Source organism: Botrytis sinoallii (genome assembly GCF_014898435.1).
Source record: "Botrytis sinoallii strain Bc 23 chromosome Unknown BSIN_007, whole genome shotgun sequence".
NCBI classification, from domain to species: Eukaryota; Fungi; Ascomycota; class Leotiomycetes; order Helotiales; family Sclerotiniaceae; genus Botrytis; species Botrytis sinoallii.
Genome location: NW_024066034.1, coordinates 2,641,734 through 2,666,487, shown reverse-complemented (window position 1 = coordinate 2,666,487; position 24,754 = coordinate 2,641,734). Strand labels below are relative to the sequence as shown.

General features: G+C 36.5%; 7 protein-coding genes across 7 annotated transcripts; 3 read left to right on the top strand and 4 right to left on the bottom strand.

The window, feature by feature from the left end:
* Window positions 1-1,593: 1,593 nt before the first annotated feature.
* EAF02_005107 (uncharacterized protein) lies at window positions 1,594-3,724 on the bottom strand. The gene is made up of 5 exons (XM_038901155.1): window positions 3,675-3,724; window positions 3,297-3,624; window positions 2,819-3,244; window positions 1,872-2,771; window positions 1,594-1,806 (listed from the first exon to the last, which is right to left on the bottom strand). The coding sequence occupies exons 4-5, from the start codon at window positions 2,510-2,512 to the stop codon at window positions 1,725-1,727; spliced, it is 723 nt and encodes a 240-aa protein (XP_038759667.1). The 5' UTR covers window positions 2,513-2,771; window positions 2,819-3,244; window positions 3,297-3,624; window positions 3,675-3,724; the 3' UTR covers window positions 1,594-1,724.
* A 949-nt stretch (window positions 3,725-4,673) lies between these two features.
* EAF02_005106 (uncharacterized protein) lies at window positions 4,674-7,284 on the top strand (the record flags this gene model as incomplete). Its single annotated transcript, XM_038901154.1, has 11 exons — window positions 4,674-4,709; window positions 4,785-4,928; window positions 4,987-5,034; window positions 5,087-5,864; window positions 5,929-6,005; window positions 6,062-6,151; window positions 6,202-6,401; window positions 6,582-6,676; window positions 6,735-6,903; window positions 6,958-7,034; window positions 7,103-7,284. The coding sequence occupies 11 exons, from the start codon at window positions 4,674-4,676 to the stop codon at window positions 7,282-7,284; spliced, it is 1,896 nt and encodes a 631-aa protein (XP_038759666.1).
* Window positions 7,285-7,789: 505 nt separating this feature from the next.
* EAF02_005105 (uncharacterized protein) lies at window positions 7,790-12,588 on the bottom strand. Its single transcript, XM_038901153.1, has 8 exons — window positions 10,994-12,588; window positions 10,796-10,937; window positions 10,539-10,614; window positions 10,005-10,140; window positions 9,648-9,910; window positions 9,352-9,557; window positions 8,908-9,286; window positions 7,790-8,850 (listed from the first exon to the last, which is right to left on the bottom strand). Exons 1-8 carry the CDS (start codon window positions 11,355-11,357, stop codon window positions 8,071-8,073), a joined length of 2,346 nt encoding a protein of 781 aa, XP_038759665.1. The 5' UTR covers window positions 11,358-12,588; the 3' UTR covers window positions 7,790-8,070.
* Window positions 12,589-12,965: 377 nt separating this feature from the next.
* EAF02_005104 (uncharacterized protein) lies at window positions 12,966-14,206 on the top strand (the record flags this gene model as incomplete). The annotated part of the gene is made up of 4 exons (XM_038901152.1): window positions 12,966-13,173; window positions 13,320-13,433; window positions 13,485-13,660; window positions 13,781-14,206. The coding sequence occupies 4 exons, from the start codon at window positions 12,966-12,968 to the stop codon at window positions 14,147-14,149; spliced, it is 867 nt and encodes a 288-aa protein (XP_038759664.1). The 3' UTR covers window positions 14,150-14,206.
* Window positions 14,207-14,719: 513 nt separating this feature from the next.
* EAF02_005103 (uncharacterized protein) lies at window positions 14,720-15,720 on the top strand (the record flags this gene model as incomplete). Its single annotated transcript, XM_038901151.1, has 3 exons — window positions 14,720-14,746; window positions 14,797-14,886; window positions 14,944-15,720. The coding sequence occupies 3 exons, from the start codon at window positions 14,720-14,722 to the stop codon at window positions 15,718-15,720; spliced, it is 894 nt and encodes a 297-aa protein (XP_038759663.1).
* A 920-nt stretch (window positions 15,721-16,640) lies between these two features.
* EAF02_005102 (uncharacterized protein) lies at window positions 16,641-17,408 on the bottom strand (the record flags this gene model as incomplete). Its single annotated transcript, XM_038901150.1, has 2 exons — window positions 16,641-16,927; window positions 17,042-17,408. The coding sequence occupies 2 exons, from the start codon at window positions 17,406-17,408 to the stop codon at window positions 16,641-16,643; spliced, it is 654 nt and encodes a 217-aa protein (XP_038759662.1).
* Window positions 17,409-18,100: 692 nt separating this feature from the next.
* On the bottom strand, window positions 18,101-18,758 carry EAF02_005101 (uncharacterized protein; the record flags this gene model as incomplete). Its single annotated transcript, XM_038901149.1, has 2 exons — window positions 18,101-18,435; window positions 18,545-18,758. The coding sequence occupies 2 exons, from the start codon at window positions 18,756-18,758 to the stop codon at window positions 18,101-18,103; spliced, it is 549 nt and encodes a 182-aa protein (XP_038759661.1).
* Between the last annotated feature and the right edge of the window lie 5,996 nt (window positions 18,759-24,754).

Here is a 24,754-nt window from a genome sequence, read left to right as displayed (position 1 = left end):
TTCCTGCTACTCGTGGAGAGGAGCGCTCTGATTGTATGATTACTCCTGCCATAAAACCATATAGGCAGGAGCAGTGTGTACAGGTGTATTGCTTCAAAGAAGCAGGTGTGTGTGTGATGGTGCTCCATGGGAGCGGAGGATTCGGCTATTGGGCCGCTCGAGAGGAGCAGCCGGAACGATGGTTCCGCTGAGTAGCGGAGTGGCGCATAGGCGCAGTATGGATATATATATAGTAGTAAGCTATCAGGAAACAATCCCTGATACTGTGCCTTTTGGACAGATTGCGTGTGTGGCGTAGTAGTAAAGCTTACAACTCCTATTGTGTCCGCTTACGTAACAGTGGCTCACTCGATGATATAGCCCACTCGATGATAAACCACGTTATAAATAATATATATACGAAAATTTCATCCAAAAAAACTTTTATAAATATTAATAATATAATATACAAAACATAGTAAATCGCTATTCTTTGATGTGATTTGAGTGATCGGCTATTATCTATACCCTAGTACTATAATACTAACGTACTACTACTAGCTACTAATTAAAATCACACCTAAAACAGTTATTTCACTGTTTTTATTATTTATAAAATTAATAGTTTTAAATCAATATTTTTATTCAAATATTTAATATATATGATATTTCGATATCGATATTTAATGAAATTAAGTTTTCCAAGCTTTTTAGATTTGTTTAAACTATTAATTATATCATTGAAAACTATTAGAAGATTGGGTGGAAGAGGCCTCTATATTGACTATATTGTTACGCGTATAAGCATATTGATCATCTCATAGTATTATATGAGGTGACTAATATGCCTGTCTATGGTTCGTCTAATCTAGCCCGTTTAAGTAACCGTATTACTAATCACTACACGTGCTTAGCACCGGTAACTTCTATTCCTTTTAACAAAAACTCTATTTATAAAAGTTGTGATTTTCGCTTATTTTACTAGTAAATTTTAGGGGTTTTAAAATATTTCAATTTTTCGAATTTCAATTCGATATTTTTGAATAAATATAATCACTAAAAACAAATTATAAATTTTTTAATATATATTTCGATTGATTCTTAATCTAATTATATCAATTTTCATAACAAAGCCTAGATTTAATAATATTAAAATCATAAATATATTCTGAGAATCTTAATGAATTTTGATGTAATTTGGATAAATGACTAGTAGTAGTATAAGGTGACTTTAGATGCTTGTTTGTATAATATTTCTTATTTAATATTACATGCTATCCAGCGTTTACCTACGCTCGTTCTCAATCTTGTAACGGACCTAAAGCTCTCTTCTTTACCACTAGGCCACACAACCCCAAAAGGGATAATTTAAGATCGAAAGATCTTAAAGAAGAGAGTCTATATACTAGATAATGTGACTCGTCACAAATCTGAGCTCTTGAAATTGCAAAAGTACATTCATTTTACACATCTGTTCGAGAGATCCATCATAGTTCTTAGGGGCTGTCATCTACTCCTTTATGATTTTGAAAATGGTATTTATTAAATTTTTGACCGACTCTATCGCGAAATAATGTATGTAGAGGAGAAGAGCCATCCCAATTCTTGCAAGTGTAAGAGCCCTATAGGAAATATAATTTATCCACCCTAAGATTGATGAGGTGTTAGGAGTGCGTGAAATTAGCTGTTATACCATTGCTTTCATTGCTATCAATCTCTATATTCAACGTAAGGTCATATGCGGCTCAGAGTTCATTATCTATAATTATACCTAAAAAGATTATGAGAGGAGGTTTATGAAGCAGGAAATCTGCAAGGTCTATCAGACTGCTTTATCTATTAGAACTCCCAGAACAAAAAATCAGAACTTCAATGCTTGTTCCATAACACACCTTTTACCCCTCCTATTTTCAAGGCAATAATAACGCGACTCCCAATAATATCCATTGATCACGGTTAGAACCTTCAGCTTACAATCTGCAGCTTCTACCATTTTGACCAACGCATCCAACAACGCTTTTCGATGATTCGGTGGATTCCGTGAACATCGGTCCACCCTATCGATGAAAATGTAAACTATTTCGGAAGGCTCAAAGAAACCTATGATTCGTGCTGCGATCTTCTGCAGGACATCGAGTTTCGCTTCGTCGTTCTCGTTCGAATGTTTGCCATCACTGCCGATAAGACGGTATGTTTCTAGGTCTCCACTCAACTCTGAGTATTGGTTTTCATCATTTAGAGTATCACTCTTCAATCTCAGAAGTTGAAGAAGAATTAAAGAGAGAACTTCATGGGCGCGCTTTCCATCTATCACGATATCGTAAGCCAAGTAGCACCCGTTCTGGCTAAGCTCATGTATTGTAGACGTCGCTATGGGGGAGAGCCAGCATTCGACTTCCTGCAGGATGCTATTGTTATTGTAGCCCCACAAAAGCAGGATCTGGGCTTCTTCGGAAACCTTCCACGCTTGGTATTCGAAACCTGCTTTGAATGATCGGAGTTCTTCGCCCTGCATGTGCTGGAGATAGTGCATATTGAGTTGTCTGTTTGAATTCAGATCTTCGCAGTACTTCTCAAACTTGTCGCGGTGAGATTCTGCGGAGAAGGAACTGAGCTCTAGAGCATTCTGAAAGGTTCGTACTCGACCATCTTGTTTTGCTTTCTGTAGTTCTGTGTTTCATCACGCTTGTTGGGCGATTTTTAACAGATCCTTTGAGGTATTGGCTTGCCTTTGATGCGCTTAGTCATCTCATTCAATTTGATGTTTTGGTCCTCCAACTTTAGAGTCTGGTCTTGTCTGGTCAGTGTATTTCAGTTTGGACAGGGTGATCAAGGATACCTTTATTTTCCAGAAGAATTGTTTCATTGATTCTTTTGATTTCGAAAACCCTGTTGTGCAGAAGTTCCTCGCACGAAAGCCGTATTTCTGTGATAACCTTCTTTACTGAGTCTTCCTGTTTCTGGTAGCTTGGCGATCCAATGGCATTAAGCCACCTTTCTGATGGAATTACTTTTGTGTTTTGACAGAATGCGAGGATACAGCGTTTTACTCACTTATTGGTAACTTTTTATAGTATCTTGTGGCCAAAATGCAATACTCAATAAACTCTTGATAAGCCATGACGATTTGTCCTTGCAGCTTGACATCAAGTTCTTTCTTGTCGGTGTAAATATGCTGATACACTTGCAGACCGGGTAAACGATCTTTGATCGCGGATATGGTCGACCTAACTTGCTGTTCTAATTCATGCTTACTCTGAGCAATCTTTGAATCATTTCAGATTAGCTGAAATACTTCCAGGGCTGGCAAAACTCACAACGAAAAGGATAGAAATAGTGCCAAATGCGACGGTAACATAAGGGCTGGCAAAAGTCTTGATGATTTCCAATATTGGAGAAAACATTTTCATGAAGTCTTGCATAGCAACACCCGTATCCTGACATTTCTTTGAGATTAATCCACAACCCTTCTCGTGATTCTCGTCAAACCTTGTCTTCTCATGGTTGACTTGATTCCAAACACTATCGAATCTATCTTTTGAACTTATATTGACGGCTTCTTTCTCGTTTTTGGAGTATCTCTTGCTTCTCAATACAGAGACTCTCAGTTGGGATTGTTTGTTTTCCAGAGCTTCAATTTTATTTCTGGACTTGTTAATATATCCTTCCCTGGGGAGACGTACGCAATCACTCACAGGTCTTCTTCACGAAATCGTTTCCCAGCTTGAGATGATGTATGAGCCATCGTGCTGCCCACCTGCAATGAAGCTTCGTAATATGAGACTAGATTTTGTATCTTGGAAAGGGTTTTAGAACATGCAAAGCAAAATATTTAGATCAAATGATTTGGTAGACCCTGACTCATTTTGTTCGAAGGATTGTGTTGTTGACCACCGCAGCTATTACTGCATATACAGCCTTATCACACTGCGAGCTATTCTCGTACAACGATCACATAGTTGCATCTGCCTCGTAATTTGGGAAGGGATCATCAGGCTACTTCATCTAGAAGGCATGAGCCATCGTAGTGAATGGTCATCAGATCATCGGAATATTACATAAAAAGAAAGAAAAGGGCGTTCAGATTGAGGCACTGCATTTTTTGAATTGGCATGCTGAAGTCTGATTCTTCTACCACATCAGGTGGTGGCACGAAAAGGATCAATGTCATATTTTGTTGCCCCGTAACTACTGGCCACTTGCCAAGGAAGTGAAACTTTATTCCATTTTACCATAGAGCCTCTACTATTCTATGCGGCCAGACGTACATGCAGATTATTGAATGACAGTGCTGACTGGTGAAAACCTGGCACCATTTCCTAAAATCAAGATGAACCAACCAAAGGAATCATTTCCAAGTATTAAGGTTACATTGACGTCTTTCGAGTCATACCGAGCCTCGTTCGTTGAATCTGAAGCCTATGGTAAGAAGTCATTAATTATTTGGTGAAACCATTGTGCGGCTCAAAGCATTGCAGCAGGCTGTGTAGCCCACAGCCTGTGGGTTCGACCTTGGAAATCGTTGTCTACGACGCCCAGATATTTTTGAGAGAGTAGAATCATATTCTGACAGTGACCCAATATGCTTATATCAAGTGACAAGATCCCGAATCAGGGAGACCCGAAGTCAGGGCTCAGAACACAGGAGCCTTGATCGCCAAAGAACCACGACATATCCCTTTACTTTAAAAAAGATGGCGGGGAAGGAAGATTTGCCTGGCAGTCTAGCCGTAAGCTTTGGCCATTTGGAGATGTTTTAACATTTTAATTCAAGGGGCATAATGCTGACTTCGGACATAACGTAGCCTCTGATGGCGAAGTTCATTGCTCTGGAGGAAAAGTACTCGGGGTTGGAAGAACGTTTCAACAAACTCCAGGAAGAGAGTTCTATTTCCAAATCGCTTGCCTTAGGCACTTTGAAAATAGTAGCGTCCGACGGGGCTGGTCTAGTATGGCTCCTTTGAGTTCCAGTGCGGTTATTTTGGATAAAGCTAATCTGTGAGTTAGATTCCGCCATGTACCATGACTCAAGGTAACAGGATGGAAAAGACTGTGGTAAGGTCAATAAATCCTTTCTTGGACTTGACAGAAAATAACGATTATTTAGCCACCAGTGTTAATTGACCTGAGTCATCCTCCTTCACGTGCAAAGGTCGTAATCAGCAGAATAGACACGGAAACTGGAGAGCGTAAAGACCAACCTGCTTACGAGCCCATTTTATCGGCACCTTCCGATACTGTAGAAAAGTCTCAAGCCTTTATTTTGAGAAAGATTATTGCCGATCCGGATCAGAACGAGGGGAACTACAGCCAAGTTGAAATTACAAGCGATGGTCTATGGAATCTGCTCAAGCAGATTCTTAATCATTGGCTTGACCATGTTTTCGATGGCTCCCCAGTGCTACTTTACTCTCTTTACGAACCTCTTGTCCTGTACTGGGATGACTTGAATAACGCAGCGGAAAAAGAAGTAGAAGATGCGGTCGAGAAACAAGCACGTGCTGATCTCAAACTTCTTCTAGAAACAATAGGTAGTGGCTCAGGGGATGCGAAACTCGATAAGTATCTCAAAAGCCGTAAATCCAACATGGACCAAAGAACAGTGACGTATGAAACACTCTGGACTATTTTCGCTCCCGGGACCCTGGTATATGGTCGCTTTTTCCAAGGTGAAGATCAATTATTTCTTGTCTACGAAAGCGAATGGCTTTGGCCACTAATAAATGCACGTCCTAGATACTGGGAACTCACAGTCTGGTCGTACGACTGGAATGGAAGAATATTCAAGCAATCCCCTGCAATACTTAAAATAGAGGCCTTCGAGGGTCAGAAAGCGATCTCCTCCTTGAGCGTTTTTCCACTTAAGTTTCATGACGATGTTGAGAGTGAAAAGAAGGTTGATTGAGAGAGGCAGAAAATTTCGAGGTTATTGCATGTCCAATAATGCAGACCGTATGTTTGATTATGGGGGACCAGCAATATTTGAACAGAGAGGCTTTTTAAACGCTCAGGATGATGATGACAGGGTTTGCCTCAAGCTTCCATTTTGCTAGCAATTTAGTCACATCTAACTGGCTTCCAGGACGATCCATCTCAATTATCGTCCGAATACAGGAAGAAAATCAACCGATGCTTAGCAGATTTGAGTTCGGCGAATTCAAAGTCGGTTAATGTAGGAACCAATTCACCGATGGAAATATCTGGGGCTGACAACTTTATCAGATTGAAGGCAGAGTCATGATCGATTTTGAATCTTACTTTCGTTATGGGCCGGCCTTTGCTCGGATTGGCGCATTGATACCACAACTCAATTTCGATGAATGTAGATGCCATGCATGCCAAAAAAACCTTCCTCTTCGAGAGAAACTAAGGACTAGATTTGACGAAGAAGCTCATCAGAAAGGCGCATGGCATGATGAGCAGTATATGTTATGTCCGCCTAGGGTTCTGGGTTACATCCTCTACGACAAATAATGGGCTCAATTACAAGTCACATGCCTCAAGAACATTCCTAGGGATGACTATCGTAATTCATGGTCTGAAAGGCTCGTTTTAAAGGATGGAGATTTGACCAAAAATATCATACTGAACTTGGTGACTAGTCATGGAACGAAATCGGAGGAAGGCGAAGAACAGGAGCTGGAGGTAGATGATATTTTTGCCAAAAAAGGGAAAGGATTGGTTATTCTTCTATACGGTGAGTCCAGCACATCTTCAAGTATTGACATGGTGATTCTAAGTTCCTTTAATATTAGGTCCACCGGGTGTAGGTAAAACAACCACCGCAGAGACAGTTGCCATTGCCGCCCGCAAGCCTCTATTCTCTATAAGTGTAGCAGATGTGGGAGATAAAGCAAAGAAGGTAGAAAAGAACCTCGCCAAAATATTCTCGCTGGCTAGTTTCTGGCAAGCTATACTGCTCATGTAAGTTTATCTATCGAACGTGTGACCAAATTTCAAAAATTCTAAGGAATCTAGCGATGAGGCAGACGTGTTCCTTGAGAGCAGAGGACAAGGGGCAGCCAGTAACGTTGAGAGGAATTCGCTCGTCTCCGGTACGTATCTGATTTCAAGGAGAGTCTCAATACACTACCGAGCCTAGCTAAGTGTCTGTGGAATATAGTATTTCTGCGCGTTCTCGAATACTACCAGGGAATTCTCATGCTTACCACCAATCAAATCGCACAATTTGACGTGGCGATAAAGTCTCGTATCCATGTAGCATTTAAATACGAAGAACTCACTCCAGACCAGGCACTGGCTATATTCAACGGATTTCTTCAGCCGCTTGACAAAAAGGGTTGATTGATGACATGAGATTCATCACCGAATGGCTCACAGATGATGTGGTGAAGATGAGATTGGATGGCAGACAAATTCGCAACATTGTCACGAGTGCAGTGGGGATTGCTTGAGCTGAAGCAGGAGGCAAGAGACCTAAACTTACTTATAAACACTTGAAAGCGATGGTTTCAAATGTTAAGGATTTCAAAGATGAATTCATTGCGGCGTGGGAGAGATACAAGACGAGTCAGAGTGGGGGGAGAGCACAGAATTGATGGCTCTATTATTGAATTTTGATCGAGTTATCCTTGATCCTTTGATTTGGGTTTCATTAAAAATCGGCGTAATGGTTTTATCAGAGCTTTCTTGGGGATGCCTGGGAACACAATGTGATTTTGATTACCTGCGTAGGTAGTTATAAATTCACCAATGACATATGCTTTTCATCTGTTCTCTCAAAACACTCGAGCACTTTGAGACGAGAAGACCTTTTGATACTGAATTCCATACACCGGCTGAAATGATCGAAGGCCAGATTATTCCGTAATTAGCAATTCGAGTACTATCACGATTGTCAACCCTGATCCACAATCACAGCAAGCACGCCTCGAGAAACATTATAAGACATAATTTGGCGACACTGCTCAAGGACAATCACTTCAAAAGGCGTAACCAAAAATTATCATTACACGTCTTCAAGCTAGAGATAAAAAGAACCTCCAATTTGAATATACAATTTCAACATATCCTCCATTTCATAGCCTTCATAAATATTACATATGCTAAATCGAGCATCATTCTATGGATTTAGGTCTCGCATGCATCATCATCAGCGCCTTCATCGCTGGTGTTTCCATCAGCCGCTCTCTCTACTGCACTCGATTTTCCAGTCTCAACCGTGATAGCTGATTCAGAAGTAGTGCTCGCAGAAGCAATGCTGTTTGATGCGGAGGTGGCATTGCTCAATGGGTAGCTGGCGGAAATAGTAACTGCTGGTAGAGAATATCCAGAACTGACGCCGGTGGAGATTGCCGCAGTGGATACTGATGTAGCTTGCGTGTAATGTCCAGTACCATTTGTCGCACTCGATGGAGCCCCACTAATGTATGCACTAGCGATCGCAGTGCTCGCTTTACTAACAATTGTTGAGTATGCGCCGGTCAAATTGAAGAAGGCGGATTTGGTAGGTAAAACATAAGTTGCTGTAGCATTAATCGCAACTGTCGCATTCGTGGTAATGTTGCTACTCATAACAGGATCCAAGCAGCCGTTGTACAAACTATCACACATACTCACGAGGGATTCGTCTCCGGAACTGCGGCACGTGTCGAGAATGACTGCGCAGTCATTTTTGCAAGTTGCGTACTCCGAGTTACAGACATTTGGAGCTTCGAGACCAGCGAGCGAACAGGCGTAGTACTTGGAAGAGCAATCTTGACCGGTAGGAGTGGTGTCGTTGGAGGAGAAAGATACGAGGCATGAATCATAGAGTCGAAGCGCTTGGGATGCAGTAATGGTTGAGTTGTCAGCGGAAGTACCGGTGATATCGTAAACGGAGCTGCACTTGTTTTTGCAACTGGCCATCTCCTATGACGATGTTAGTGATATTCCGTAATCAAGATTTCTCACGAGAATTATTCTTACCGAAGAACAAGTATTGTCAGCCCCACCATTATTTCTACATCCAGTGAATGAAGCCACACAATCCTCTCCAATGACAGCAGTAGCAGATGTGAAAGAAACAAGGCAAGACTGATATTGTTTTTGACAACCTGCGGTGAGGGCTGGATCACCAGAACTTTGACAGATATCGAGAGCCACGGAGCACGTGTTTTTGCAACTGGCTGCATCTGCAGCGCAAGAGTTTGAAGCATCGTCGCAAGAAAGGAGACTAGAAGCACAATCCGGGGTGGTAATGGTGGAATTGAAGTTGACCAGGCACGAGTTGTATTGCATAAGACATGGCGCTTCGAGGGATTCGTCACCGGAGCTCAGACAGGTTGAATAACTGGTAGAGCACGCACTAAGAACCAGAGAGTCAGTAACCTGTGGCTTACGATAACATGTCAACTAAAGTTTGAGACTTACGATTTGCATTGAGCTGCCTCAGCATTGCGAGCATTGTCCTCTCCGGTAGATGACATATACTTGGAAACACAGTCCTGGCCAGTAGTGGTAGTGGTGGTTTCCCAGGCGAAAGTTACAAGGCAGAAATTGTACTGTTCCAAGCAAGGAGCATATAGAGCTGAGTCACCCGAACTGAGACAAGTGGAATATGATGTGGAACAATCGGTCTGCATTAACATTTTGGTGTCAGTGATATTCTCGGTGCATATCGAAGAATAGGAGTTTCCAAATAGCAAAGGTTAAGGAACTTTACGAACCTTGCAATCGGCGTTGTTGCTTTGACATAAGCTGTCTTCATTCCCCTCATTTTCACATTCGGTGAATCTGGAAACACAGTCGGTATTATTCAACAAGGTGGTAGTGTTGAATTGGACAAGAGCTGAATCGTATTGTTTCAAGCATGCCGATTCATCAGCTTGACCGCTAGAAAGACATGTGGAATAGTTGATGCTGGCGTCGTTCTTGCAAGTTGCTGATTCAGAAGCACATGTATTGGATTCGCCGCCTTCATTTCGGCATACTGTAAAAGTTTGGAGTTAGTAATTGCCTATTCGGAAGAGTTGCGTTGCTGGTTATAGGTGACTATCATGGAAGCAATGAACAGTTTGACTTACATGTGAAACTGCTGACACAATCTAGGGCAGTTGAAGGCGTGAAGGAGTCTAAGCAGTTGTTATACTGATTCATGCATAACGAATCATCAGCGCTTCCACTACTAAGGCAAATTCCATAAATTCCACTACACTTGTCCTATACAAACGTCAAGTTAGTCACTGGCCATCAAAAACATCGATTCTTAACAAGCAAGAAATCGGCCCGGGTGAATGGAATAGGCCGTAGAAATGCTAAACTCTAATAGGTTCTCGAAACGAGAATGAAAGGGGCTTTGTCTCAAAGGGCAGAAGGGATGAGGGGTGTGAGAAGGACAACTGCCTGTTCCACATGACTTTTCGCGTTGACCGGTACCCTTCAGGTCTGCGCGTGAGGTGAATCTTCGAGTGAACGGACATGAAGGAGATCCATTGAAGATAGGGGAACAATAAGACGTGAATTGAATGAGAGTTTTGAGACGTGCGAGGATACACAAGACTTGGAAAGAGGAAGTTCCCGGTAGACAACGCCCACGTGAAAGAAATAATGGTACTCACTTTACACTGTGCTGTGTAAGAGTTACATGTGTTATCTGCGGTGCCATTGGCTCTGCAGGCCGAAAATTGGGATACACTATAAGATCAATAGATTAGTATGTTTTCAATACAAAGAATCTTCTGAGAAACCAAGAGACATAAGTCGCGCATAAAGATAGCAAAGCGTAATATGCAAGGTACAACATATTTACGAAGTGTGAAAAGGGGGACCGAAGAAGCGAGGAGAACTTCATAATGTCTGATCTGATTTTACTTACCAATCGAGGTTAGATGAAGATTCCCTAGTGGAGAAGACACTGAAAGAATCAAGGCAGTTGTTGTACTGTGTGCTGGCTGCCGAGGAGTCTGAAGATCCACTGGTGAGGGCCGTGGCATAAATTGTGCTGCATTTGTCCTTGCCTGGTACTGTTAGTCGTTTATTCCAACTACAACCTTATCATATGAAGGCACCCTACATTGAGCTGCATAGCTATTGCAAGTATTGTCTGCCTTTCCCGAGTCGTGACAAGCCGAGAAAAGAGATGCACAATCCTTTCCAGCCGAATCCTCTGGTGTGGTGAATATGGTGAAGTCGTTCAAGCAAAGATTATAGGAATTCATGCATGATGATGTATCTGACGACGAAAGACACGATCCATAGCTGTCGGCACATGAATTCTTGCACTTTGCATTGTTGGATTGGCATGTGTTGTCGGCTCCGCCCTCATCCAAACACAGTTGGTAAGAGGAGACACAAGATGTAGCACTGGAACTCGAGCTTTGAGCGGCGACCAGAGTCAAGAAACCCAGGTTGATAATGGAAGAAACAGTAGTCCTCATTTTGGCAAGGAACGCCGGATTATGTTAACGAAAGTAGTTGTTTTGGTTGCAATATTCGACTGGAAACGACAGACTAGATAAGTTGGAAGGAGAAAAAAAAAGATATAGACAGAACGATAAAAATGAACATGGGAATGTCAAATAGAAATAAGAAAGTTGATGGCACTAACCACTTGGACAGGCCATCGTTGACATCGTGTATACTTTGTTTGGTGGATCTAGTGGATATACGATAAATTCTTAAAGTTATGGAGTAACCATGCAAAATGATCATCCATAAATAGATATGTGGTCCACAACAACCCCAACCTTTTTATGTCGCCCTCAATATGGCTATTGAAAACGTTTAAGGCTTAAAGGAAAATTCAATTACGTGATTAGTCACAATTCGAGAATATCTTCAGTGCTTCGTTGCAATTGAAGTTGCGGAGTTGTATAGTCGTGATCGATTAACGATGTGGGTTTGAAGGTTCAACGGTTCATCCGATCTCTCCGCTCGTATCGTTCAATCTCCTTAATTTCCGACAACCGCCAAGATTCGCGTCCTCTTCGGCTTGGATAACCAATCTCGGAAAACTAGGCGGAACAAGGTGTTTCCTAGAGAGAATCTCTAGGGGGGAAGTGGATTCAAAAGATACGAAGCCAACAAAGAAAACATGTGTTGGTGTGTGCATCAGTCCCAGCCTTGTTGTTGCTCCATTGAAACATGCCAAATATAGTTTTTTGGACAGTGTGCCTGTCATGGATTATCAATTACCGAACAGTCGAATGACGATGAGAATTGACTTAACTTCCGAGTTTCCGAGAGGCATGAAAAGCTTATCAGGAATCTTCTGATCGACCTTGGGCACAGAATTTCTTACAACCTCACTGTTGCATTTCCAATATCTAAATTTTAAGGGGTACGCGAGTTGTAAATTTCTCCCCAATACATGGGTACTGAACTTGGGCGCGCCTTGGACCATTTTTGATGGAGCTAAGAAAATCGCTCAAGACTGTGATCAGTTTTTGGTATGCGCTAGCACTATTATCACGTGTATATCACGTGAAACAATGATTCAATCGATCTCAGCACAAGAACTTGCTGGTATCCAGATATCTCTGCAAGGGGTTCTCAATCTGCACTCACGAACCTCAATCATGACTGGCATCCAAGTTGTTCTTAAAAGCTCGCGACTATTCCTGTCACCAAGGTTTTCACCTCTGCACCAGACGTGTAGCAAGTGAGATAAGCTTGACCAAGTTTGATAGCAAGCAAAATTCTCATGAACAGAAGTCCTCAACCCAACACCATTGAAAGGTACAAGACGAGGAATGATATGTGCTCTCTCTTATCATCTCCAGATTGTGAATAAGACGTGTAAGTGCACGGGCCAATTCTCAACTTAATTTCTTAAGCTAAAAGATACGTCTCCCTGTACTCGTTTGAAATTGTACGTGTCGGCGAAAGATATTTAGGTTATATAAGACATACTCACGTTAACTGTCACTCCTTGTTTACTCATTACTGTCGTCGTTATATCCTGAAGCTCCAAACTTCTATTCAAAAAGTTTCTCTATGAATAGCAGACTGGTACATCAATAGCTCACATCAATATCCCCAACAAAATGTCTCTTTCGAAACTCACCGGCTTCACATACTCAAAGTCTCTCATCTACTTTCTTCTTTTTACTGTAACGTTCTCGATTTTCTCTTTTTCGCAACAATCTTTTGTTCTCGGAGGGAGATTACGGCCCAGATTTTCACTCGAGTTCATAGACTTTAGAGATCAATTGATGTGGTTGGGGAAGCAAGTTCATCTGTGGAGTGTTTTACGTATGTCTGATTAGCAATATTTCTTCCTTCCATGATGCAGATTGTATGTGTGAGGCTTGAGGTTTACAATTCATTGTATAATATTGCTACAAACATTGCAGAAGCAACTCGGAGATCAAAGTGATTGCAGCTAACATTGAATCTAGCTGCTGGAACCCTCCTTCCACTTCAGTTTCTTCCGATAGTGAGGAGGAAGTACTTGAACTTGCATAGATATTTGGGAAGAACCTTGTTCTTGATGCTACTGGTTGGCAACACATGTTGATGATACCTCTATCCTCTTTTTCTACTTCTGCTAATCACACAAGAAGGTGCTCTTGGGATTGCTCACAATTCCTTTGGAGGGACTCTCGAAACTAGAATCTGGGTATACACACTTGGTGTCATGGTATTTTTTGCATTACTTAAATCCTGGGTTGCAATTAGACAGAAAAGAAATGAAGAGCATCGAGCTTGGGCTATCAGGACTTGGGGGTGGACAGGTTGTGTAAGTCAAGACCATTATTTCCCCCTTCTCTCCGTTCGTTCTCAGTTATGGCCCAAAATTCGATCGAGTTCATATCTTTTATCACTCTTATCTTATTGTCAGGAACTAAAATTTCATCAGATCTTCACCATGCGCTTGTTCATGTTTTTCCTTGCCCGATTTATTCTCTCGCCACACACCCGCGATTTTTATTCCGTCACCACATGTTCCATTCTCCGTGAATTATACACCACTCATTCGCACCCCCTTGAGCTTATTTCACGAAACTATCCTGCATGTGAGAATACAATGTTGGGGCTATCAACACATGAAGTACACATTCCAGTTCAACTTGGATACTATCCGCCAGAACGTATGACGATGACGATCATTATGGTATTTGGAACGTCAGGATGGCTGGCAATGGTACTGCATATGGTGGCCGTGGAGTGGTGGTTGCACTGGAGTGCTAATGAGAGCAAGAAAGATGTCATGAAGGTGAAGAAATGACGAAAAAGTGTGCAATGGAAGTTTAGTAAATTTGAAGTCTGATGACACATCTATACTTTGAAAATGAACCTTTTCATGATTGACACGAATAGCCGCTTGCTTGTAGCCATCTGCCGATAAGTTCTGCCTTCGAAGGGTTGCTGGGTTAATTTTCACCAATGGTTGAAGCGAAAGGAGGAAGTAACGCTTCACTTGGATGTTCTTTCTTTCCACAGTCAATAGAGTGTAGACATCTTAAATTTTCTGCATGAGAACCTCTCATCATGAAACAAATTTCTTTCTCGATGCCAATCTTGATGATTTTACACTGATAAAAACATTCTTCCGTTGTTTCAAATTCAATTATCAATTACTCCGTCATCGACTAAAGATAGCAGCCATATCAATTTCAAGACTATAGAGTCAGACAAAGTGCTGGAATCAGAATGTAGGCCTTGATTTCTTTCATAGGATAATATTTTCTCCTTAACCCAAGACAGAGTCTGATTTGTGTGTAACGTCTACAGGTCTCATTCTACGACTGGAGATCCAGAGAAAATTAACTCCCAGGATGGATTCTTGGTAACTGTGATGGGGAAAAAAGCACCTATCAAAAAGGTATATAGACTCGCGATACTTCAAGCCAATATGCCGATGCATATTTTTAGAAAAAACCTAGCACAAATCATGTTTCGGAAAATGGGCTGGATAATTCAGTGAAATCCAAAAAATTGGAAATAAAGAAGAAAGCCCAGAGTGTAAGTTGTCATTCATTTGTTTCGAAAAAGAAGATTCAATTGATTACTTTGGTACAGAACGGAAACACATCGATCGACTTCCCTCCACCGAAACATGGACCGGAATCCACTGAATCTAAACGTGAGAATGGGAGTTCTTCGAGCAAAAAGCAGCGAGCCTTACCTACAGTACGTCGTCACTCACCTGCAACACATCCTTGCTTTCAAGATTATGAGGACCATATGGCCTATCAGCCGAAAGTCCCTCGCTTGCAGAAAGCGCAGTTCATCTCTTTTGACTCCATGACGGAGTGGCGTGAGTCAGTGCTCGATGACTACAATACCTTCACAGAGAATAGTTTGAGGTGGGGCGTAAATGAATTGAAGGTTGGACGAATTCCAGATGATCAGTCACAGAGTCTGAATGGTGTTGGATCTGGAAAGTGTCTTGAAACTATCAATCATTACGGTACTGTATTCTATTTAAATATTTACGAAGAGGAAATGATGGCGGCGTGTCTTACATTAGTCGAATTGAGCCAGCCTTACAAAGAGAAATATTTGAATATTTCATCAGAACACGATCAAGATTTGGTCTTATCAACGGAACAAGAATTGGATGCATGTTTTACATTGATTGGATTCAAAAAAGAGCGTTGCTTCTTTGCTTCGGATGAAAGCGTAGACCTGTATGGTAAAGACAGAAAGTTGCGGGGGTTTCAACGCGGATTTTGTGAGTTTATCTCTGGATGGATTCGTGACACAATGACTTATAGTCTTCTAGTCGAACATACATGCGAACAGCACTCTACGAGTAATCCGAAAGCAAAGGAGATCGTCATATTTGACACTTAGTAAATGAATAGTGATCTGGATATCATGAAAGGGGGCGATCAAAGGAAAGGAAATGAGGCTTGGGTGAAATAGTTGATCAATATGATCATGAAGAACTGAGTTGACAAATTGGAGAATGAGGCTAAGGAACTAAACAAAGACAGGATAATTTTACGGATGATTGAGCCTGAGGGAATTGGGCATACGCAGGGCTCGCAGGATACTCATAGTGCAGTAGTTGTAGTCCAGGTGTGAGATGCCTTGATAAACTACATCTTTTAAAGTCTTGACTTCATTGGAAGCGTAGAATTTCTTTTTAGGAAAAGTATGCATAAGAATGATGATATTTATAAACGACTTCTCCAACCTTCCGGTATTTGATAATAATCCAAGCTCTGAAATATTGGTTCGGTTTGAGTTGAGATCTAAATGCGGATGTGGACAAGTCACAAAGTTTCCTTGTTTTGCATAAGGAAGAATGGGCGACTGGAGAGATGAGTCTGTGGTACTTCCCAGAAAGTTTTGATAAGTATCACATTCAAAAAAAAAAAGGGAATTCATGGTGACTTGAGATGGACAGCAATAATATAGTAATGGGTCGTTCATTATATTCCTGAATTGATGTGCCCCGAAGCATCATCATGAAGCATCTTGTCATCATTAACCAAAGCTAATGTAATCCAGAGACCGTATGCGTCGTTATGATAGAGAGATCAAAATGAACCAGTGTACCGTTGTTGTACCCCCATTATACCACGCCATCAAATGGAACCTCGCGGCGAATAGCTGCCAGCGTCGTCTGCATCATATTACTCGATTATCAATGAGTGACTTTTGTGTTCGCGGAGTTTGCGCACTAGTTTGAAAGGTCAGTACAGAGCCTAGATAGTGGACGAATGTGTACAATACCTCGCAGTACGCTTTCATTCACCTGCTAACCCTCACTTGGCCTGGCCATCTAGAGCTCTTTCGTCGTCTTCATCGTCTTCATCATCCTCTTCGTCGGGGAAAACAAACTCTGGATTTTCAGTAACCTCTGCTAAAGCAACGGCCTCATTTTCAGCCTCAATAATTACACACAATCTGTGATAGCTCTCAGATGCGGCGGCAGAAATTACATTTCCTGTCTTGGGGAAGGTTCTGTCGGAGAAATGCTCTGCGTAAATAGCATGAATAGCGTTCCAGGTCATGTTCTTTCCCTTTTTCAACTCTTGAAGTGGTGCATAATCTGCATGGAAAAGAAGAATTGTATTTAGTAAGTTTCTCCCAATCGAGTGTCGCCAAGTAACTTTGACATGAATAGGAAAGAGGATGACATGACAAGAAATCATTTGACACTCACAGTTGTAGTAATGGGTGTAATATTTTACAGTCTCCTCATTTTGATATAGGAGAGCTTCGGGCTTAGGAAGCTCAAGACAAGGAAGCTCGCGACCTTTTTGGGATTTCTTTCCAAGAGATGCGACGGTCGTACCACGGGACTTGGATATCTTGTTGCTGTCTTTCTTTACCTGTGCCTTGACTCTGCTAACAATGGTGTCCTTACTGATAGAGATGATCATTCGAGAAGCAGCGCTCATTTTGAATTTGCGAGGTTTGGCGGTGGGCTTAGAGTTGGGAGATTTGATGGTGGGTTTCTTGGTAGTGGCCATTCTTTGATCGGGTAAGGGAGTGCGCTTCATTGTAGTTTTAGCTTTGACTCTTGTCATTGTGGTATTTTCTTCAGACAATTTGGAATTGTTTGCTTGGTGACCCAGATGGATGGGCTCCTTGTAGGGTGGAGGTGGGGTATAAAGCTTGCTTTGGTATTCAGGGGTCGGGTAGGAACCAATCAAAATTCGATTAGTCCTAAAATTGTGTCTAGCTGGTTGCTAGCGAAATAATTTCAATACTCATTATCTTGCGAAATATAGGAAATTATCCAGTATTTTTTCATCTACAGCGGGAAGCATTCTATCACAGGGAACAATCGTAATTAGACAGGCAAAATCGGGATTCACTCACAGATGCAATCAAGTTGAAGCCTCGGAAGTATTCAATACATCCAGTGGTCATTAAAAAGAGTAGTGTAGAGTCGGAACCATAACTTCATTGATTTGATGATTGTTTGCGGAATAAAACTACTCGTGATACTCTAAACTAAACGCCATGGCAACCCAATTGCAACAAGATTTATATTGCGCATCGAGATAGCTAAGTGGTGTTGAATATCCTCGGCGAGCATTCTAACCCCGCTACCATAAACCATATCAACTTTAGCTTGATATCAAAGATTCCCAGTAGTCCTTTACCATATCTCTATTTATGCTAGAAGATCCGTTGTCGATACCATTGAAATATAGGTTGCAAATCAGGTCAGAGCTACGAAACTTAGACATTTTAAACTTACTTGTCATCTATGTTAACCTCCATGTAGAGACGCGAGAGCACGAAACTCGGCCTCAGCAGCAAGAAGTTCGGCAGCCCTGGTTTTGCATTGAGCAGCGGCGTTATTAAAATGAGCGACAGCAGCTCTTTTTGTGAACTCTTGAACAGTAATACCTTCGGCTGCAGCTGCCGCAGCAGTTTCCTCCATTTCGTTCAACGTGGCAATTATGTGAAAGAATCTTCCATACTTTATTTTAATTCCTGGCAAGTTTTGAGTTGATTCATCTGGAAAGTGAGATCTGTGGTGTTCAAGGATCTCATCCAATTCGAGATTGTCTACGTGACGTAGATTTTGGATTGGCTGGAACCCTATATTTCGGAGAAGTGAAAGATTTGGTTAGCTTTGGTTTTTTTCGATGATGATTTGTAGCTTCTAGATTAAATTTATAAGAACCTGATGCAAGCAATGGCTACTTACAATCGCTGATCAATCTATAGCACTCTTTATGATCCTCATTCAAGTGCTTGATATTCTCGGGGTCGCAATTAACGAACGGAAAATTGGTGTTGGGCTTGTGAAGTTGGGATTTCGGCTCGATGTCTCCGAAAATAATAGTGCAGAGTTCTTTGATACGCTTATTTTTGTTTCTGGTGGCGACTTTCTTAGACTTAGATTTGTTCACTCCAGTCATTGGAGTAGTGTAAGTTAGTATTATGGTGGCTGATATAGATATTACTGATATTATACTAATGCATATAAAAAGTGATATTGCTCACTACCGTGCGTATAATAGGTCGTACATATTAATGGATATATACTGAAATACAACTTAGAAATTAAAACATTTCAATTAACCAAATAGGTAGACAAAATCTAATACTAATTTAGACTAATTAATATTCCAATACGATTTGAAACAAGCAAAAACCAATACAAAGAAAGAACTCGATAAAAGATTTAAAACTATTCAAAATATTACTATCTTTTTATTATTATCAAATTAGAATCTCATTAATATCATCTTCTACAATCCACTATTCTAAATTAAACCAAAACTTCAAATACGCCAACCTTTCAATAGATTCAATTGATAAACATCCTTGTTTATCAATACAAATGATTTTTGTTTTACTAAAAATTCTCTCAACCGCTATCAATAAACTAAGTATTGATAAAATATCAAATACTATTTTGCTAAGATTAGGATATAGATCCCATTGAGTTTTTTCAAACCACCACTTCCTAATATCACCAATTTTATTAAAAGTTAAACTTAATAGATATTTAATATACTCATCAATAGATTATCGATTTATACATTTTGATTCTAAATATACAATTAAAACATTATTACTCTCATCAGAACTCGATATTGATGAAAACAACGATAGAAATATAAAAGCTTCAGTTCGATATTGTATTTGCTAGTAAACTTCTATATAAGTTTTTGTTTGAGTAATTCAATATGAATAATCCTATTGATATTATTAATATAATTCCAATAATAAATTATTAAAAGATTTATATATACTATCCAAGATAATTCAAAATAAAATCACTTTTATAAAGGATCTAAAATAGTTATAGCTACATAAAGAAATGAATTATTTATCAAAATATAATATTTCTCAATTTTTGACTATCCATTATTACAACTCGAACCCATTCATACATCATTTATATACTCTTCCTGAAATTGAACTAATTAACCTCTAATATAAGAAATACTAAATGAATTTAGTAGGAAAAGGAAAATAGAATATAAATATTTAAAACTTACTTTTACTTTTTTAAAGTATTCTAATAAATACTCTAGTATAAGTAAAATACGATTGAAAGTAATATTATTATCTTCAAAGAATTATATTATATTTTTCAATACAACAAGTATCTTTTAAAACTTATCAAAAATGTCAAAATCTTTATCAGATAGTTTAATAGTTCTTGGAGTATTATCAGAATACAACTGTCACCATCGTTTATATACACTCTTAATTTTAGGATCTCTAAAAACACTACACATCTTTTCCCAAAAGTTTTATTGAGTATTGTTATTTACAGGGATTCATTTCTTTATAAGGTAAATAAAGTTTTGTATTTTGTATAAACTCTTTTGAAATAATATTATAAAATAATAATACTTTCTAATTGCATCCTTTTTCCTTTATTTATTTTATTATTCTTTATCTATAATCTCAATTCTAATTGTAAGAGCTTCGATATTAATATTATTTTCAAAAATATCATCAGTTTATTGATCCATAGATTTATCAATAAACATTATAGCTTTTGTGACTAAATTGATGAAATATATAAGATAATATATATGAGATTCGATTGGATATTATTTTATATCAAACTTATCAAATAACATTAAAAATGATTAATAGGAATACTAAAAAGAATGAAATAGCTTATTAGAAGATAATACTTGTATGTAGGTATTGTTATTTGATCCATTATTTATTATTATCACTTTCAATTTAATTACAATTCTATATCTTTCAATCTTTTTGTAAGAACTTTTACAATATTTTCTCTAGTATATTGATCTATAATCTCTTTGAAAGTAAGAATAAGAGTTTTAAATATATCATCTTAATCAATAAACTATATAATTAAATCGAAAATATTATATCCATTAGAGGAAATCTAAAGGTCTTGAATAAAATGAATATTCGATTAGAATGTATACAAAACCTATCTAATACAAAATTGATTCTCTTTATAAGTTTGATTAATCTAAAAAGTTAAGGTTTTTTGAGAATCTGGAATTTATATAGCTATTTGTTTATTGAAATAATGAAGAATAGTTTGAAACTTATTATATTCAATAAGCTTTATTGATAAAGAATAATATACAAATAAATATATAAATAGAAGCTTTAAAATATGGGGATCTAAAATATATTTATTAAGAAGATTTTCAAGAGTTTCTTTATCTTTTATTATTCTGTAATACTTGAATCCAGCGGATTTGCTAGTATTTTGTATAGCTTGTTATATAATAATTTGAATATGTTTTTGATGCTTTTTTCAAGGAATATTTTATTAATTAAATAGTAAATATACAAATATATTGTAATGATATATATATTATTAAATTCGAGATACTTTTGTTTACAATAATAATATTTCTATTGAACTTTATCTTGATTATTAAGATAAATAATATTGAAATCAGTATTAGATATATATTTCCAGATCTAAGAATATCGATATTGTACATTAAGAGTTATAAAATGTATTTCAATTTGAAATCCTTCAATATTGAGTGTTATAGATATAAATATAGGAATAGATATAAGTTTAAGTATTTGAAAATCTTCTTAAAAGTTATATAGAATAGATGTAGGGCTGGATAGAGAGAGGATATCAATATTATTAAAAAGCTAAGGTTGATTAATAAAATGATCAGGATCGATAATATTAAAAGTATTTAAAGGATGAATGGTTAAATTATTGTTTTCGATAATAATAATTGATATGTTAATAATGAAATAATTGAAGTATAATAAAATAAATAGAATTTGATGATTTTTGAATATAAAATAAGGGATTTGATTTCATATTAAATATTCTGAATCTAAGAAAGTGATTATTATCATATAATATCAAAAACCCCCTTTAGGAATTGAAAAATTATATTATAATAACTTTCTTGTTATAAGATATAAGATAAATCGAAAAATTCAATGTATTTTATTAAATTTCGCTTTTATTGTTATAATCAATATAATTGAAAATAATGATATTCTTGAAGAATCAAATATTAGAATCTCAAAAAAGGGATATGCATATACTAGTCATTCGTTTTAGTTAATCAATTATCAATATTTCCATATCCTATCAATAATATATAATATTAAATAACAATCTCAATAATTCTAGTGATATGGTATTCAATAATATATATTGAAATATGTAATAGAAAATATATATACATTACTAGAGTGGGGCATATGGAAAATACATTGTATACTATGTCAATGACTGGTTCACTCTATCTAGTCTGCATAGAAAACCCAGTGGGTGGAACCCCACCCACTGGGTAATAATCCTAATAAGTGGGTAATATACCTTATTGGGTATTCAATGGGTGGGTAGGATTTCTAAAAACCTATTCCATTATCTATGGGTAATCCAAAATACTATGGGTAACCCAAAATACCATGGTAACTCAAAATACTATGGGTAATCCAAAATACTATGGGTAACCTAAAATACTATGGATAACCTAATGGGTAATGGGTAATTTAATGGGTAATAAGTAATTTAGTGGGTAATAAATAATAATTAGGGTTATAAAATATATTGTTTAAAATTAATAGAAAGATTAATAAAATATTCTTCAATTCTCAATTCGGGTAACTATTTATATCTATTAAGTATATTATAAAACCTTCTTTGACTCCTTTTTTATTAGATTTATCAATTATAATTTTATTATCTTCAATTCATTGCCTTTTCGAATTATAGCTTGATAAATCGGATTATATAACTTGATCTTCTATAATAATCTGTAAATCGTTATAAATTATTGGATTTTTGTTTTTTAATCTTTATTTATTTGATTTAATATATTTTACTCGACTTTATAATTATTTTGAAAAAGATATTATAATATTCTAATTAATAGTATATTTCTTTGTAATTGATAATATCTTTGAAACTCTTCTCATACTATACATATAACATTCATATCCGATTCTTTATCACTAATATAATTCTTTTGATTCTAATTATCAAATTGTTTGATTTTAAGATCAATCTCATTTTGTAAATTCGCAATTTCGGTTTTGATTTTCTTTTTAATTAAAGTTATAGATTCTTTAGTAATTTATATAATATTCCGGAATATATAATAGTCTCTATCTCTATTTAAAGTCTTTTTTTGTAATTTCTATTAATAATAAAAAGGAAAATATTATTACAAATAGTTTTTGAAGTAAGTTGTTTATATCGATATAAATATAAATCCCTAGTATAATTAAATATTCATTCTATACTAACTTTTGCTATTGGAATATAGAGGAAATCCCTAGCCATTTTAATTAAATCTGGATAATTATATTTTTTTGCTTTTTAATAAAAAAGAATAGCTATATCAAAAGAGACTAATAGAATATTAAAGATATAATTAATAGAAAGATTAATAAAAAGACTTATAAAAGTATAACCAAGAATCTATTTTATTTACAACAATTTCTTGAGATTTGTATTATCCAGAAACATCCCAATAAAATTATTCCAAAACAATTGCTAGATTATTCTTATTTGAATTTTATAAAGCTTAAAGTTCAGTAATTCTAGATAGTGTATATTATTGATATTCGGTTTCCCAAAATCAACGAAATTGTACTTCGAATTTAGCTTGTCAATCCCGATTTTGATAATTCAATTAATAAGAATTTAAATTGAAAACAGTTGTCTTTAAAGCTGGATATAATAAAGCTTTTATTATATAAATACTATTAAAATTATTATATATATTATTATAATATTTATTTAATTTTCTCTTTGCTTTATTAATAACTTCTATTAGTTTTTTAATCCATAAATATTTCGTCTTTTTTTAGTTAAACAATAACGATTTTTAGTTAAATGCTTATATAAATTATTATAAATATCTAATATATATAGTAAAATAATTCCTTTTATTCTATCTATATATATAATATAGAAATTGAATGAATAAACAAGATCAATAAGATATTCAATTTACTTTTATTCTATTTCTAATAAAGAAAATATTCTTATATTAAATAATCCTAGTAGTATTTATTGATTACGTTTTTGAAGATATGCTATATATATCAATATATAACAAGTCGAATTCTATTGAATTGAAATATTTATCAAAGATTAATTAGTTTTTTCAACTCTATTTGATTATTTCTGATAAGTTTTTGTTGAATATTCAGAAATCTTAATTGTTATTGTATACTAGAATTCGAGAATATAGCTAGTTTTTGAATCTAGATAAAGATTAATAGAAAAATTAATAAAAAAATCGAATTATTTATTTTAATAAGAATAAAAGGAATAGTATTATTTTCTAATAAATAAATTCTTTCTAGATTGCTTATTTCTATATTATTATTTTAATTTCAAATAAATATTTCGTTAATTGGAGTTAAATAAATTAATTCAAAAAATACTTTTAAAGCAAATTGAATAATATATATTAAACAAGATATATACTGAATGTATTTATTCAGAAATCGATTTTTATTAAATGCCTTCTCAAAGTATTAATTGATTTCTTTCATTATCTTGGAATTATTAGATATATTATTAATAGTAATCAAAATAATCTGATTAGTAATATCGAATTTATTAATAACATCTTTTACAACTTTAGTTAAAGCTTATTCTGAATAAATATCTATTAAGCTTTTGAATCTAATAAGCTTTTCAATTAATTCCTAATCTTTAAAAATATAATAAATCAAAATTCTAAGAAAAAATAATCTATTTATATTAAACCAAATATTTAAGGATAGAGCAATTTTATTTTCTTTTATTATTTTCAAAAACAATATATTCTTTTCAAGATTTTGATTTGGATTATTAATCGTTTTCAAAGTATATACAAAGGGAAAAGGGAATTCAGGATTTTGTATTTGAATAAGCTATTGCTATTCTTTATTTTTAATAGCTCGAAAAAATGCTTATAAAGAAATA